Source organism: Aptenodytes patagonicus, chromosome W (genome assembly GCF_965638725.1).
Source record: "Aptenodytes patagonicus chromosome W, bAptPat1.pri.cur, whole genome shotgun sequence".
Lineage (NCBI taxonomy): Eukaryota > Metazoa > Chordata > Aves > Sphenisciformes > Spheniscidae > Aptenodytes > Aptenodytes patagonicus.
Window position 1 is genome coordinate 26,078,848 of NC_134981.1, and position 17,371 is coordinate 26,096,218.

Here is a 17,371-nt window from a genome sequence, read left to right on the forward strand (position 1 = left end):
TGGATGAGGGAAAGGCTGTGGATGTGGTCTACCTGGACTTCAGCAAGGCCTTTGACACCGTCTCCCACAGCATTCTCCCAGAGAAGCTGGCGGCTCACGGCTTAGACAGGTGTACTCTGCGCTGGGTCAAAAACTGGCTGGACGGCCGGGCCCAGAGAGTTGTGGTGAATGGAGTTACATCCAGTTGGCGGCCGGTCACGAGCGGTGTTCCCCAGGGCTCAGTACTGGGGCCAGTCTTGTTTAATATCTTTATCGATGATCTGGATGAGGGGATTGAGTGCACCCTCCGTAAGTTTGCAGACGACACCAAGTTGGGCGGGAGTGTTGATCTGCTCGAGGGTAGGAAGGCTCTGCAGAGGGATCTGGACAGGCTGGATCGATGGGCCCAGACCAATTGTATGAGGTTCAACAAGGCCAAGTGCCGGATCCTGCACTTGGGCCACAACAACCCCATGCAGCGCTACAGGCTTGGGGAAGAGTGGCTGGAAAGCTGCCTGTCGGAAAAGGACCTGGGGGTGTTGGTCGACAGCCAGCTGAACATGAGCCGGCAGTGTGCCCAGGCGGCCAAGAAGGCCAATGGCATCCTGGCCTGTATCAGAAATAGTGTGGCCAGCAGGAGTAGGGAAGTGATTGTCCCTTTGTACTCGGCACTGATGAGGCCGCACCTTGAATACTGTGTTCAGTTTTGGGCCCCTCACTACAAGAAGGACGTCGAGGTGCTGGAGAGTGTCCAGAGAAGGGCAGCGAGGCTGGTGAGGGGTCTGGAGAACAAGTCTTATGAGGAGCGGCTGAGGGAACTGGGGTTGTTTAGCCTGCAGAAAAGGAGGCTGAGGGGAGACCTCATCGCTCTCTACAACTACCTGAAAGGAGGTTGTAGCGAGGTGGGTGTCGGTCTCTTCTCCCAAGTAACAAGCGATAGGACGAGAGGAAATGGCCTCAAGTTGCGCCAGGGGAGGTTTAGATTGGACGTGAGGAAAAATTTCTTTACTGAAAGAGTGGTGAAACATTGGAACAGGCTGCCCAGGGAAGTGGTGGAGTCCCCATCCCTGGAGGTATTTAAAAGACGAGTAGATGAGGCACTTAGGGACATGGTTTAGTGGGCATGGTGGTGTTGGGTTGACGGTTGGACTCGATGATCTTAGAGGTCTTTTCCAACCTCAATGATTCTAATTACTAGAAACTATTATGTTGACTCATAATCCCAACTGGGGAGATAGAATCATGGAATCATAGAATCATTAAGGTTGGAAAAGACCTCTAAGGTCATCGAGTCCAACCGTCAACAAGATATAGATATACAAGCTATGTTGAATACTTTCTTCACAATGGAAGAGAGATGAATGGTGTTGGAAAAGGTGAAGGAGGAAGGGGAGAGGAGAAATGTAAATTTAAGGGTAGATGAATACATGCCAAAGACAGAGCCTGACTGGGACCCAAATAGAGGAATTGAGAAAACAATGCTAAAACAATATCAACAACTAATTTTATATGGAGTCCAGCATAGAGTCCCAAAGCCTAAAAATGTGTCAAAGTTGTATGAGGTAAGACAAGAACCAGAGGAAAACCCTTTGGCCTTTTATGAAAGATTGTGCAAGGCTGCCCTCAAGTGGACTGATTTAGATCCTGAGGACGAGGCCAATAAAAAATTGTTTAATATGCTGTTTATAGGACAATGAGCCCCTGACATTAGAAAGAAACTGCAACAGGTAGATGGAGCTGGAGGAATGTCTGTATCACAGTTGATAGAAATAGCATGCAAGGTTTATAATAATAGAGATAGGGGAAAAGGTGGACGGAGCGGAGTGGGGCGAGGAGTTAATTCCTCAAATTGTACTCCTTTGGGTCCTAATCAGTGTGCTTATTGTAAAAAGGAAGGACACTGGAAATCTGAATGCCCACAGAGAAGAAAATCATTTGCTGAATCCTCAGGAGAAGGGGGACAAGAATCAGATGCTAATCTGATCATGTTAGGGACATCTGATACTGAATGAAGGGGACTGGGGGAGAATATCAAGATTTCCCCAGCCGACCCCCTGGTTCCCGTAAAGCTGGGGAATGAAGTTATAGATTTCTCAGCAGATAGCAGGGGAACCCATTCGGTAGTAACTAGTTGTAAAGGGCCCTTAAGTAAAATGTACACGCCAATTGTTGGGGTCACGGAAAACGAGCTCTTAGGCCATTTTTAAAACCTATGGAATGCACAATTGGAAACACTGCATTGACTCACGAATTTCTATATATGCCAGAATGCCCCCTCCCATTGCTGGGACGTGATCTATTGTGTAAAGTGAAAGCGCAATTAACATTCTCTGATAAGTCCATTCAGTTACATGTGCCCGAGGAGACAGCGTGGAGAGCTCAGCTGTGTCTATTGACTGAAAAGAAACAAGAAGGGACCAGAATCTCAGTGGATATTTTGAATGCTGTAATACCCCTGGTACGGGCTTCCAAGAAACCTGGACGAGCCAAGAATGCTGTTCCGGTAAAGGTCGAATTAAAATCGGGAGCTCAACCGGTAAGAAAAAGACAATACCCTATGAAATTAGAGGTTAGAGTGGGCCTAGAACCGTTGATTAATACTTTTATGCAGTATGGACTGTTGTGGGAGTGCCAATCAGAGTACAATACTCCCATCTTACCAGTTAAGAAACCTCGAACTCAAGAGTATCGATTGGTACAAGATTTAAGAGAAATTAATAAAATCACAGTTGATGTACATCCAGTTGTACCAAATCCCTATACCTTGTTGTCTGCAATACCCGAAGACAATGTGTATTTTACAGTGTTAGATTTAAAGGATGCCGCCTTCTGCATTCCCCTGGAAGAGGAGAGCCAGAAGATTTTCACCTTTGAATGGGAGAGTCCCACCACCGGAAGGAAGACACAGCTCTGCTGGACTGTACTACCGCAAGGATTCAAGAACAGCCCAACCTTGTTTGGTAACGTACTTGCCAAAGAATTGGAAGAATGGCAAGGACCTGGGGAAACTTTGGAATGGACCCCAGAATGCCGGAAAGGATTCGATACCATCAAAGCTGAATTAATGAGGGCCCCCGCTTTGGGGTTGCCGGACCTGACAAAACCATTGACACTATGTGTGCATGAAAGGCAACATGTAGCGTTAGGAGTTCTGACCCAGACTCTGGGAGACTGGAGAAGACCTGTAGCTTACTTCTCCAAACAGTTAGATGAAGTAAGCAAAGGATGGCCTGCATGTTTGAGAGCTGTAGCTGCAGTGGTGCTGCTAGTTAAAGCAGCCCGGAAATTAACCTTGGGGCAGCCTATCATGGTTTTTGTACCACATGCAGTGACGGCTGTACTTGAACAAAAGGGGCACCACTGGATCTCTCCTAGCAGGCTAGCCTAATATCAGGCGGTGCTGATCGAACAAGACGATGTCACTTTAAAAATGTCTTCAACCTTAAATCCTGCCACTTTAATGCCGATAGACGAGAAGGGAGAGCTAGAACACGACTGCCTACCTGTTATCGAAAAGGTATATTCCAGCAGACCCGATTTGAAAGATGTACCATGAAGCGATCCAGAAGTTGAACTTTTCACAGATGGAAGTAGCTTCATGGTGAATGGAGAACGAAAAGCTGGATATGCCGTGGTAACTCTACAAGAGGAAGTCGAAGCACGAGCATTGCCACCCAATACCTCCACTCAGAAAGCAGAAATCATAGCTATTACTCGAGCTTTAGAGCTATCCAAAGATAAAAGGGTAAACATATACACAGATTCCAAATATGCGTTTGGAGTGGTCCATGCACATGGAGCCATTTGGAAAGAGCGTGGACAGTTATCCTCTCAAGGAACCCCTATCAAGTATGGACCAGAGATTTTAAAACTGCTGCAAGCTGTTTTGGGACCAAAAGAAGTTGCAATTGTACATTGCAAAGCCTACCAGAAAGGACAAACCGAGGTTATCAAAGGAAATCGAAAGGCAGACGAGACGGCTAAAAGGGTTGCTAAAAAAGGAATCATTGATTGGAGCGCTGATTCCACCGAGAAAAGTTCAATGGGAACCTCCTCTCGGGGAAGTGAGATGGGGTCAAACCCCGGGGGAATACTGGCAAATAGATTTCTCTGAGTTACCAACATGTAACCAGTTTAAGTATCTCTTAGTGTTAGTTGATACTTTTTCTGGGTGGCCTGAAGCCTTCCTGTGCCGTACCAACAAATCCAGGGAAGTGGTTAGAATTCTGCTCAAAGAGGCGATTCCGAGATTCGGCATCCCTGAAGGGATGTCATCAGACAATGGACCTCACTTTGTAGCGGAAATAGTTCAAGGGGTCTCTAAGTTTTTACAAATACAATGGGATTTGCATACATACCCCTTGGAGGCCACAGTCAAGGGGGAAGGTAGAAAGGATGAATCAGGCCCTAAAGAGACAGATCTCGAAGCTATGTCAGGAAACGCAAATGAAGTGGGTAGATGTCCTACCTATAGCATTAATGAGAATTCGGGTTACTCCTAGAGTAAGAGAAAAAGTGAGTCCTTTTGAAATACTGTATGGAAAACCATATCCTGTAAATTTGATGACAGGAAAAGAGGACCAAATGCGCATGAAAGGAGAGGGAATGCTGGTCAATTATTTATTATCCTTGTCGCAGACTTTGTCTTCCTTGCACAGGTACCTTAACCAGCGAGCTCCTTTGCCTTTAGATTCACCGGTGCATGAATTTCAACCTGGAGATGAAGTTTACGTCCGCACCTGGAAGGATGAGCCTTTGAAAGAAAGGTGGAAAGGACCTTACCTGGTGCTGCTTATCACTTATACCGCTGTGAAAGTGAAGGGCATAGATTCGTGGATACACTATACCCGCATGAAGAAAGCTCCGCAGAAGGAGTGGATCCCTGAAGAAACGGGACGGCTGAAGCTGAAGCTCTCTCGATCCCAATGAACTGTAGCTGGGACTCTGGAAAATCATATATTGAGCTAGACTGTATACAAGGCTTAAGATCTTTGTATTGCGTTTTGATAATTGTTTTCATATCTTTGCTAGTGTATTTGTGTAGGTATACAGATCTCTTTAGGAAAGGAAATGAAGGAGCTAAGGGGGGGGGTGATACTCCTCTGTTGCCTATGGATGAAATTAAGAAATGCTAAAGTGTCTTATGGGGAACCAGGAAATCCGTGGGAACAGAATTGGCATTTTACTTTGATGCAAAAACCAGCACAAATGGTGAACAAGTCTAATAGCTGGATCTGTACTCATTTCCCCAAGAATTCTAAAGAACGGTGTTCCTTTAATAGGAATACCCCTCAATTACTCTTTCCCGAAATTTGTAAAACATGTACAGAATAACAGTGACCAAACACCATACAATGATACAATAGAACAAGAATGGGAAGTTCACAATCTACCAGGAAATTATTATGGATGAGAACCTACCTCCGGAGAAATAAAAGAAACACAAAGAATCCATTGATTGACAGACTGTCCTGGTTTCGGCAGGGATACAGTTAATTTCTTTTCTAGTAGCTGGTACAGTGTTTTGGATTTAGGATGAGAACACAGTTGATAACGCACCGATGTTTTAGTTGTTGCTAGGTAATGCTTACACCAGCCAAGGACTTTTCAGCTTCCCATGCTCTACTGACTGAGAAGGCTGGAGGTGCACAAGAAGCTGGGAGGGGGCACAGCCAAACTGGCCAAAGGGACATTCCATACCATGTGACGTCATGCTCAGTACATAAACTGGGGAAAGCTGGCCGGGGGGGCCGCTGCTCGGGGACTGGCTGGGCATCGGTCGGCGGGTGGTGAGCAATTGTACTGTGCATCACTTGCTTTGTGTATTATTATTATTATCATCATATTATTATCATTTTATTTCAATTATTAAACTGTTTTTATCTCAACCCACGAGTTTTTCTCACTTGTGCTCTTCCAATTCTCTCCCCCATCCCACCGGGTGGGGGGGAGTGAGCGAGTGGCTGCATGGTGCTTAATTGCCGACTGAAATTAAACCACGACAGTCCTTTTTTGGCGCCCAACGTGGGGCACGAAGGGTTTGAGATAATAACAGGTTAACCGGAGTGTATTAAAGAACTTATATCTGTTAGTGGTTATGGGTCACAATGTTGGTTTCTCTGTTCTCAATATTGATTTGTATAATCTGCATCGCGCTCTTTTTCCTGCTGTACATGTTAAAGATTGGTGTTGGTTTTTGCAGTTTGCTGTGGTCTGCAGTGAATAGTAATGTCTCGCTTGTGAGGTTTGTTTTTAGAACATTGACCTTGATGTTAGTGTGGTATGTAAACTTCGCAATGAAGCCGTTACTGTACCACGGAGACCATTCTGTGGAGACAACTAGCAATTGCAGTAACTTTTCTGAGAGTTTTTTTACGGAGGAAATACAGAATGGCAGTGTCACTACCTTCTTCTATGATGTTTCCTCCTTCATTACAGTAACTTTTCAGTATTTTGAACATCCTTGGGCAGTTAAGATACTTCTATTAATACTTCTTGGGAATACTGTTTCGGTTTTGTCTAAAGTTGGTAAGCAATTTAAGAATATCATCCAGAGATCTGCCCCAAGGCTGAATAATTATGAGTGGCAGGGTGTGTGGGACAAGATGGGCAAGTACCTAGGCCAATGGGCACCCCCAGTGTTTTGGAACTTCAGCCCTGAGCAAGTGCAGAATCCTGAAGAGTTAGTAGAATATTTGGACAAAGTATGCTGTCACCCTGGCAACTCCAGAGAGCTGCAGATCATTGCAACGTGCTGGGGCCTGGCCCATGCCTACCGAGCCCTGTTCAACACCATTCAGTGCCCTCAAAGGGAAGAGAAGGTCTCTGGCTCTGACAGTAAAACGACATGCACTGCGGCCACTCCAACCCCGGCAACAGGCCCTGCGGCCATTCAGACTCCGTTGACATGCACTTGCCCTGCGGCCACTCCAACCCCGCGACATGCACTGCGGCCACTCCAACCCCAGCGACAGGCCCTGCGGCCACTCAGACTCCGGTGACATGCACTGCGGCCACTCCAACCCCGGCAACAGGCCCTGCGGCCACTCAGACTCGGGTGACATGCACTTGCACTGCAGCCACTCCAACCCCGGCGACATGCACTGCGGCCACTCCAACCCCGGCGACAGGCCCTGTGGCTGAACCAAAGAACCAGCCTGTGCCGGTATCAGTCGCCCCTGTACACAAGAAGAAATCTTGGAAGCGGAAGTCGGCTCGTTTAGTAAGGGAGGAAGAAGCTTCTTCTAAAAGGGAACCGGAGGAAGAACTGTACGACTACCCTGGAGAAGGGCCATCACGAGAACGGGAGGAGGAGAGCCGACCGCTGACCGGGGAGGAGGAAGAGGAAGAACTCATAAACGAGGCAGTGACCACCCGATCTCTATCCCTGAGTGAGCTGCGGGATATACGAAAAGATTTCAGCCGTCGTCCAGGTGAGCATATTGTCACCTGGCTGCTCCGATGCTGGGATAATGGGGCCAGTAGCCTGGAATTAGAGGGTAGGGAAGCCAAGCAGCTGGGACCCCTTTCCAGGGAAGGGGGCATTGATAAAGCAATTGGAAAAGGGACACGAGTCCTCAGCCTTTGGAGGCGACTCTTGTCAAGCGTGAAGGAAAGGTATCCCTTTAAGGAAGATGTCATATGTCGCCCAAGCAAGTGGGCCACCATGGAGAAGGGTATCCAGTTTCTGAGAGAATTAGCTGTGCTGGAGGTGATTTATGATGACCTGAACAATGAACAACTATCCAAAGATCCAGACGAAGTCAAGTGCACACGACCCATGTGGCGGAAGTTTATAAGGAGCTCACCATCGTCATACGCCAATTCATTGGCAGTGATAACCTGGAAAGATGGAGAGGAACAAACAGTGGATGTATTGGCTAGTCAACTCCGGCAATACGAGGAAAGTCTTTCTTCCTCCCTCGTCTCGGCTGTGGAGAAACTGTCACGGGAGATCCAGCAACTCAGAGAGGATAGGTCCTACTCCTCACCTGTACGGACCAGTATCTCGGCTATTAGAAGTAAGCGTTCTTTTGCTCAAGAGAGAGAATATAAAGGGTACACACCACGGGGCACCCTATGGTTTTATCTGCGTGACCACGGAGAGGACATGAGAAAGTGGGATGGGAAACCTACTGCAGCCCTAGGGGCACGGGGACGTGAGTTGCAAGGGAAAACAATCACAGAAAGGGGTTCTCCCAGGAAAATTGCTGCTCCAGTTTCCAGCGGGCAGTTCCCCAGACAGAGTAGAAGGGCTGATCTTACTCTTGATCTTAATGAAGAAACTTCTGACTCGTGTTTACAAGAAATGAGAAATGAGTACTGTGATGAGGATTAGAGGGGCCCTGCCTCCAGCCAGGGGGAGGAAAGGCACAACCGGGTTTACTGGACTGTGTGGATTTGGTGGCCTGGCACATCAGACCCACAGGAGTATAAGGCTCTAGTAGACACCGGTGCACAGTGTACCCTAATGCCATCAAGATATATAGGGACAGAACCCATCTGTATTTCTGGGGTGACAGGGGGATCCCAAAAGCTAACTGCATTGGAAGCCGAAGTGAGTCTAACTGGGAATGGGTGGCAGAAGCACCCCATTGTGACTGGCCCAGAGGCTCCGTGCATCCTTGGCATAGACTACCTCAGGAGAGGGTATTTCAAGGACCCAAAAGGGTACCGGTGGGCTTTTGGTATAGTCGCCTTGGAGATGGAGGAAATTAAACAGCTGTCCACCTTGCCTGGTCTCTCGGAGGACCCCTCTGTTGTGGGGTTGCTGAAGGTCAAAGACCAGCAGGTGCCGATCGCTACCACCACGGTGCACCGGCGGCAATATCGCACCAACCGAGACTCCCTGATTCCCATTCATGAGCTAATTCGTCGACTGGAGAGCCAAGGAGTGATCAGCAAGACCCGCTCACCCTTTAACAGTCCCATATGGCCAGTGCAGAAGTCTAATGGAGAGTGGAGACTGACAGTAGACTATCGTGGCCTAAATGAAGTCACGCCACCGCTGAGTGCTGCTGTGCCAGACATGCTAGAACTTCAATACGAACTGGAGTCAAAGGCAGCCAAGTGGTATGCCACAATTGATATTGCTAATGCGTTTTTCTCAATCCCTTTGGCAGCGGAGTGCAGGCCACAGTTTGCTTTCACTTGGAGGGGCGTTCAGTACACCTGGAACCGACTGCCCCAGGGTTGGAAACACAGCCCTACCATTTGCCATGGACTGATCCAGACTGCACTGGAACAGGGTGGAGCTCCAGAACACCTGCAATACATTGATGATATCATCGTGTGGGGCAATACAGCAGGAGAAGTTTTTGAAAAAGGGAAGGAAATAGTCCAAATCCTGCTGAAGGCCGGTTTTGCCATAAAACAAAGTAAGGTCAAGGGACCTGCACAGGAGATCCAATTTTTAGGAATAAAATGGCAAGATGGACGTCGTCAGATCCCAATGGATGTGATCAACAAAATAACAGCCATGTCTCCACCAACTAGCAAAAAGGAAACACAAGCTTTCTTAGGCGTCGTGGGTTTTTGAAGAATGCACATTCCAAATTACAGTCTGATTGTAAACCCTCTCTATCAAGTGACCCGGAAGAAGAACGATTTCAAATGGGGCCCTGAGCAACGACAAGCTTTTGAACAAATTAAACGGGAGATAGTTCACGCAGTAGCCCTGGGGCCAGTCCGGGCAGGGCAAGAGGTAAAAAATGTGCTCTATACCGCAGCCGGGGAGAATGGCCCTACCTGGAGCCTCTGGCAGAAAGCACCAGGGGAGACTCGAGGTCGACCCCTAGGGTTTTGGAGTCGGGGATACAGAGGATCCGAGGCCCGCTATACTCCAACTGAAAAAGAGATATTGGCAGCATATGAAGGGGTTCGAGCTGCTTCGGAAGTGATCGGCACTGAAGCACAGCTCCTCCTGGCACCCCGACTGCCGGTGCTGGGCTGGATGTTCAGAGGGAGGGTCCCCTGTACACATCATGCAACTGATGCTACATGGAGTAAGTGGGTCGCACTGATCACACAACGGGCTCGAATAGGAAACCCCAGTCGCCCAGGAATCCTGGAAGTGATCATGGATTGGCCAGAGGGCAAAGATTTTGGAATATCGCCAGAGGAGGAGGTAACGTGTGCTGAAGAGGCCCCAATGTATAATGAACTCCCAGAAAATGAGAAGCAATATGCCCTGTTCACACTGATGGGTCCTGTCGTCTTGTGGGAAAGCATCGGAGGTGGAGGGCTGCTGTATGGAGTCCTATGCGACAAGTTGTAGAAACTGCTGAAGGAGAAGGTGAATCGAGCCAATTTGCAGAAGTAAAGGCCATCCAGCTGGCTTTAGACATTGCTGACCGAGAAAAGTGGCCAGTGCTCTATCTCTATACTGACTCATGGATGGTGGCAAATGCCCTGTGGGGGTGGTTGCAGCAATGGAAGCAGAGCAACTGGCAGCGCAGAGGCAAACCCATCTGGGCTGCCGCATTGTGGCAAGATATTGCTGCCCGGGTGGAGAACCTGGTTGTAAAAGTCCGTCACGTAGATGCTCACGTACCCAAGAGTCGGGCCACTGAAGAACATCAAAACAACCAGCAGGTGGGTCAGGCTGCTAAGACTGAAGTGGCTCAGGTGGATCTGGACTGGCAACATAAGGGTGAATTATTTCTAGCTCGGTGGGCCCATGACACCTCAGGTCACCAAGGAAGAGATGCAACATACAGATGGGCTCGTGATCAAGGGGTGGACTTGGCCATGGACACTATTGCACAGGTTATCCATGAATGCGAAACATGCGCTGCAATCAAGCAAGCCAAGCGGTTAAAGCCTCTTTGGTATGGAGGACGATGGCTGAAATATAAATATGGGGAGGCCTGGCAGATCGATTATATCACACTCCCACAAACCCGCCAAGGCAAGCGCCACGTGCTTACAATGGTGGAGGCAACCACCGGATGGCTGGAAACATATCCCGTGCCCCATGCCACCGCCCGGAACACTATCCTGGGCCTTGAAAAGCAAGTCCTATGGCGACATGGCACCCCAGAAAGAATTGAGTCAGACAACGGGACTCATTTCCGAAACAACCTCATAGACACCTGGGCCAAAGAGCACGGCATTGAGTGGGTATATCACATCCCCTATCATGCACCAGCCTCCGGGAAAATCAAACGATACAATGGACTGTTAAAGACTACGCTGAGAGCAATGCGTGGCGGGATATTCAAACATTGGGATACGCATTTAGCAAAGGCCACCTGGTTAGTCAACACTCGGGGATCTGCCAATCAAGCAGGCCCTGCCCAGTCAGAACTTTTACGTACTGTAGATGGGAATAAAGTCCCTGTAGTGCACATAAAAAATATGCTGGGGAAGACAGTCTGGGTTATTCCTGCCTCGGGCAGAGGCAAACCCATCCGTGGGATTGCTTTTGCTCAAGGACCTGGGTGCCCTTGGTGGATAATGCGGAAGGATGGGGAAGTCCGATGTGTACCTCAAGGGGATTTGATTTTGTGTGAGAACAGCCAATGATCTGAATTATGTGATGTTAAGTACTAATTATAGTTATAATAGTTATACTAATAATACACAGATATACTAATCATACTAATAATATTATATGCCATACTAATGTTATTACAATAAGAATCACCCAGACTAATGAAGAATAACTTCAGTGAAACCAAGCAAAGCACAGTGATGATGGTACCAGAACTGACTTCAACATGAAACAGTCCAACACCACATACCATCTCCGTCTTTCCCGCCCTGAAAGATTATTATGACAGATGGAGCCCGAAGTCATGGACTAAATGAACTCACCGAACATTTTAGAGGGATGGCCCACAGACGAAGGGAATGATATCTCTGTGTGTGTGTGTGTATATATATATATATAGAAAAAAAGGGGTGGTGATTAATGAAAATGTACTGGAAAATGTGAGACTTGAGCATGACGCAGATGGTATAGAATAAGGGGTGGATATTGTCCTGGTTTCGGCAGGGATAGAGTTAATTTCTTTTCTAGTAGCTGGTACAGTGTTTTGGATTTAGGATGAGAACAAAGTTGATAACGCACCGATGTTTTAGTTGTTGCTAGGTAATGCTTACACCAGCCAAGGACTTTTCAGCTTCCCATGCTCTACTGACTGAGAAGGCTGGAGGTTCACAAGAAGCTGGGAGGGGGCACAGCCAAACTGGCCAAAGGGACATTCCATACCATGTGATGTCATGCTCAGTACATAAACTGGGGAAAGCTGGCCGGGGGGGCCGCTGCTCGGGGACTGGCTGGGCATCGGTCGGCGGGTGGTGAGCAATTGTACTATGCATCACTTGCTTTGTGTATTATTATTATTATCATCATATTATTATCATTTTATTTCAATTATTAAACTGTTTTTATGTCAACCCACGAGTTTTTTCTCACTTGTGCTCTTCCAATTCTCTCCCCCATCCCACCGGGTGGGGGGGAGTGAGTGAACGGCTGCGTGGTGCTTAGTTGCCGACTGAAATTAAACCACGACACAGACCCACAGGATTTCACTCCTTCACTAGATGGTTTCTCCCCTGGTTAGGAGTTAGTGAATTAGAAAAAGCTATAGTAAATATTTCTGCCGTAATTGAGAAAATTGGGAACAAGACTTTTGATGCTATCAAAGCCCTACAAGAAGAAGTGTCTGAATTGGCTAAAATCACTTTATAGAACAGAATGGCTCTAGATATGATGCTAACCTCCCAAGGAGGAGTGTGCACAGTTTTAAATACAAGTTGTTGTGTATATGTAGACCAGAATGGTAGGATTTCTACAGATTTAGAAGAGATCTGGAAACAGACTAAAATACTCCATGAGATACAAAGGGATGACACATCTTACAGATTTGAAGAAACATTTAAATTGTTGACTTCCTGGTTCCCTGATCTGAGTGTATGGATAAAAAAAGTTATTAAGCATTATAATAATTGCCTTATTAGCTTTTGTATGTATCTACATAATAACACAGTGTTTTTGGAAATGTTGTTCTATAATAGGGAGACAAAGTTATGAGAGGATGAGACTAATATAAGAGAAACTACAGTGAAGTTCCTCTTCTATAGTCTCAAAGGAGGGAAATGTAGCCATATGTTTGGGTTAATACCTATCCTAGACTGTAGTCTTCATTTTTCTAGCCTGATTACCTTGTATAAACAATGCATGCCTTACAACGACTATGCCCTTGAAGAAGAACTAAAAGACTGATAAAAGGGGAACATCCTGCCCTAGAAGGCGCTGGAGGCTAGGTGATTGCCAAAAAAACAAGAAGTCAACAAAAAAAAAAGCAGTAACTAGGGGAAAGGTAAAGGCAGCAGCGGGAGATCGTGACCACCAACTCAGTTTAAGACTGGAAAGACTTGCCCCCCCACACCTGCAAGGAGCATGCGTGCTAATTTACATGGCAAGCGAGGCTAATTTGAACACAACTAACCAATGAGCATGAACTTAGGCGGGCTTTTACTAATCATGTAACAATATAAATACACTGTAGTTCTTTTGTGTGGTGTGCTAGCTTTGTGGAATTACCACCTAGCACCCATCTTTGAGCAAACATGAGATAAATAAATATCTTGGCTCTGTGTGTAAGATTGGCTTATTGCACACTGGGTACCGGACCCCGCTTGTGGGACAACATCGTCACCCAGTTGCCTTTCCCCACCACACTGGTGGATTTCTGGGCTCTAGTCTGGGATTACACCTGCACATCGGTCGTTGTGCTGAACCAGCTCCAGGAGCTGGACAAAGTCAGCAGCCCACACGCAGCCCTCCCCTCTCCCAGCTCCCTGTGGGGCCAGGCAGCGTGCTTTCTGCCTTTGCCCCTGCATGGCTCTTCTCACGAGAGCTCTGCTTGCCGCAGGAGCCCACTGCAAGCTTGTGGGCTCCACCTGGGAGAGCCGTGAGGGCAGTCCCAGCACCATGGCACTACAGTGGTGGGGTATCCCCACTCTCACAGCAAGGGGGAACAGGGGTATCCCTCGGGTTTTGCTTACCCATGCCCAGGTGTCCTCTCTGTGGGAGTGTTATTTTTCTGGCTGCAGCACTGTGGGTTGGTCCCAAGCACACAGCTGGCAGAGCACCCACGTGCACACTGTGGTTTATGGGCGAGGGGCTGGTGTGAGTGCACCCATGCAAGGTGCTGAGCTCTGCCGCATGTGCAGGTCGGGGTTGTGTGTGATCACATGCATGTCTCCCCCCAGACATACGTGGAGTTCTGGCTCACCCAGGACAAAGCTGCCTACAGCCGTTTCCACATCCACCCGATCTCGAAGGAGCCCGGAGTTGGCTTCACAGCCTGTACACTTGCCCTCACCAACAGGCAGCAGGTGGGCTCTTTGCACAGAGACGGCAAAGTCCTTTGAGAACAGCCTTTGCAAGAGCTGGGAGCACCGGACGGGCTCCAGTGTCAGTAGGTTTTGATTTGGGGTCAAAGTCACAGCTGAGGATGGCAGAGGCCACAGCAGTCAGAGGGATCTGATGGGGTCCTGGAAGGGCACTAGCCAGAGCAGGGCCTTTCACCTTGGGAGAGAGGTTAGTCCCAAGAGGGTGAGGCTGCAGGCAGAGGTACAAGGCAAAACACAGGTACATTTGTGTACCTTTATAACTTGGAGGACAGCAGCCATGGATAGAGTCTGTGCATCTTGGTGGTGGTTCGTGGATGGGGACAGCTATTACAGGTAGCTGGGCGCTGGACTGGCATCAGAGCTGCACCTGGTGGTCAGCTCTTATCTTGTGCTCTGTCTGTCTGCCAGTCTCAGAGCACTTGATGGAGAAGGGCAGAGTCGCAGTCTGGGACTGGGCCATCCCACTGTGGAGCTGCTCCCTTGATCCAGTGTGCAAGGCTGAGCCAGGACTGGCACATGCTGTCCCTCCATGAAGCCGATGGGTTTCTTCTCTGCCCAACCTACTGTCTTTCTTTCCCGCTAGCCCAAGAAGTCTGCACTGCAAGTCTGGTTCTGGCAACTGAAAGACTGGCCCATGCAGCAGCATCTTCCCCCGCACCCTGCCACCATCATCAGCCTGCTAGGGAAGGTGGAGACACACCAGCGGCAGAGCCAACATGGACATATCCTCATCACCTGCTGGTGAGCGATGTCTCTCGGAGGAGCGGCCGTGGCACAGAGCTGGCTCAGCCCAGGCTGTATCAGTGAACTCAGGTCACAGCTCCATCTCAGCTCAGGTGAAGGGTGGACATATGGACATGAATTCAGCTGTGTTCAAGGAGGAAGGCTTCCCTGTGGAGGCTGGCTTGGTGCAGGATCTGTGCACAAGACCATCCTGAGAGCCTGCATGGCTAGTGGGACACTTCTGAGGCTCAGCACAGCCAGATGATCCTAGGGCAAGTGACTCTCCCCTTGTTCTCCTCCGCGGGGATGGTGCCAGCCAGAGCGGGATCTTCTGTGCTGCCAGTTTCCTGTGTGAGCAGATCCAAAGCAAGGGGCTGGTGGATGTATCCCAGGCTGTGAGGATGCTGAAGAGGCAGCAGAGACAGCTGATTAAAGATGTGGTAGGTGCTGACTTCAAACCCAGCTGGGATGGCAACACTGGAGCAAGAGCCATAACCTGGACTGTCCCAGCAGCTGCCCTAGCACCTATATGCTCAGATCGTCCTGGGGGCAGCAGGGGCAGATGAGACCTCTGAAAAACCTGTTTTCTGCTGCTGGGACATACCTACTCACTCAGGGGCAGGTTCTGCAGAACCAGATGGGCGCTGAGGCATCTTGCAGGCTGAGTTGCCCCTTTCTGGTCCACCTGGCCTGCTCAGCAGGGGGCTGCACTGGTGGGTGCTCAGGTGCCTGCCCTGCACCCACCTCACCACCCAGTCTGGGTGCTAGAGGCTATCATAGGGTGAGCATTCCGGATGGGAGTGAGCAGCAGATGCTTCGTGCCATGGATGCTGGCTCTCCTCCTGAGACCAGCTGGCTCCAGCATTGGGGGTAGCCCAGCCCTCAGCTACTGGAGCACACGCTTGTGATTCCTCAGTGGGGGAAGGTGGGCTGCAAGTAGGAGGAGGATAGTGAGCTGTACCTGCGCCTGGCTTGCTCAGGGAGCTGTTGGCAACCAAGGCTGGCCTTCCACTGCAAGTGTTCATGTACCAGGTATTCACGTGCCTCCTTCTGTCCACAGGAGCAGTATGGGCTCTGCTACGAACTAGTCCTCAGTTACTTGAATCCATTTGAAACCTATGGGAATTTCAAGTAGAGGAATGGCCACAGCCCATCTCCAGCCAGGACTTCGGCTCTCTTGACAGCCCTCCATCAGTAACAGTGGAAACCAGAGGAGATGAGAGGGGTGTGCACAGCCCCAAGACATGTGTCTGGACAAAGGCAGCCCAGTCAGGCCAAGCTCCAGCAGAGCCCTGGGTTTGGTTGAATATCAGCAGACAGAGGAGGAGACAGGGGTTGGGAACCCAGGACACGGCAGGAGCATGGACCATCCCTCAGCCTGAGCCCATGTGAGTCAGGGACTGGGAAATCTGGCGTACAGTTCCTGCTTCCAGGAAAGCAAAAATGAAAGCAAAGCCTAAAAAAAAGGAACTACAGAAAGTCCCATTCAAAGGCCTTACAACAACGGTAAGCGAAAGCTGGGAGGTGAAGGGGGTGAGGAAAGAAAAAGCTCACGACCCTACTTGGCCTCCTGTTTTCCTCTTGCTCTGCTGAATTGGATGGGACCCCCAGTGCTGGTCACAGTCACAGGAGAGCCAGAGGGCCTGGCAGCCATTAGCACTGAGCTGGGGTCATCCTCCTCATCTTTTCCGCTCCCTCACTGCTCTGACTGTCTCCTGTGGTCTTGGGCAGGGGCTGCAGCGACTGATCTCCAGCCTGGACACCTTTACCTGGGGAGACCAACAGCACCCAGGGCAGAGGCTGCTGCATGCCCTCGGCAGAGCAGGGAGCTCATGCCGCCACAACCGCCTGCACACACGAGGGTCCAAGACAGGCTGGAGCACGGGGCAGTGCCTGCCAAAGCCTGACCCCCTTCATCCCAGCTGTGCCCAACCACAGGTCCCTGGAGGTGCCCACGGGTGCCCAGGCGAGAGCAGCAGTCCCTCAGCCTGTCCCTCCTGTGACCCCTCCCAGCAGATCTCTCCCCTGGGAAGTGACTCCCCCTTGGTCCAGCCCCACGGCCATGGGTGCCTGTCGTGGTTTAATTTCAGTCGGCAACTAAGCACCATGCAGCCGCTCGCTCACTCCCCCCAACCCCGGTGGGATGGGGGAGAGAATTGGAAGAGCACAAGTGAGAAAAACTCGTGGGTTGAGATAAAAACAGTTTAATAATTGAAATAAAATGATAATAATAATATGATAATAATAATAATAATACACAAAACAAGTGATGCACAGTACAATTGCTCACCACCCGCCGACC

General features: G+C 49.2%; 1 protein-coding gene across 1 annotated transcript in view; it reads left to right on the plus strand.

The window, feature by feature from the left end:
- The window catches only part of LOC143172201 (receptor-type tyrosine-protein phosphatase epsilon-like), a 35,354-nt gene extending 19,150 nt beyond the window's left edge, over nucleotides 1-16,204 (plus strand). The window contains 6 exon segments of the mRNA XM_076361444.1: nucleotides 7,316-7,333; nucleotides 13,639-13,749; nucleotides 14,203-14,328; nucleotides 14,930-15,086; nucleotides 15,373-15,509; nucleotides 16,130-16,204. Of these exon segments, the coding sequence (XP_076217559.1) occupies nucleotides 7,316-7,333; nucleotides 13,639-13,749; nucleotides 14,203-14,328; nucleotides 14,930-15,086; nucleotides 15,373-15,509; nucleotides 16,130-16,204 (624 nt within the window).
- Nucleotides 16,205-17,371: the final 1,167 nt, after the last annotated feature.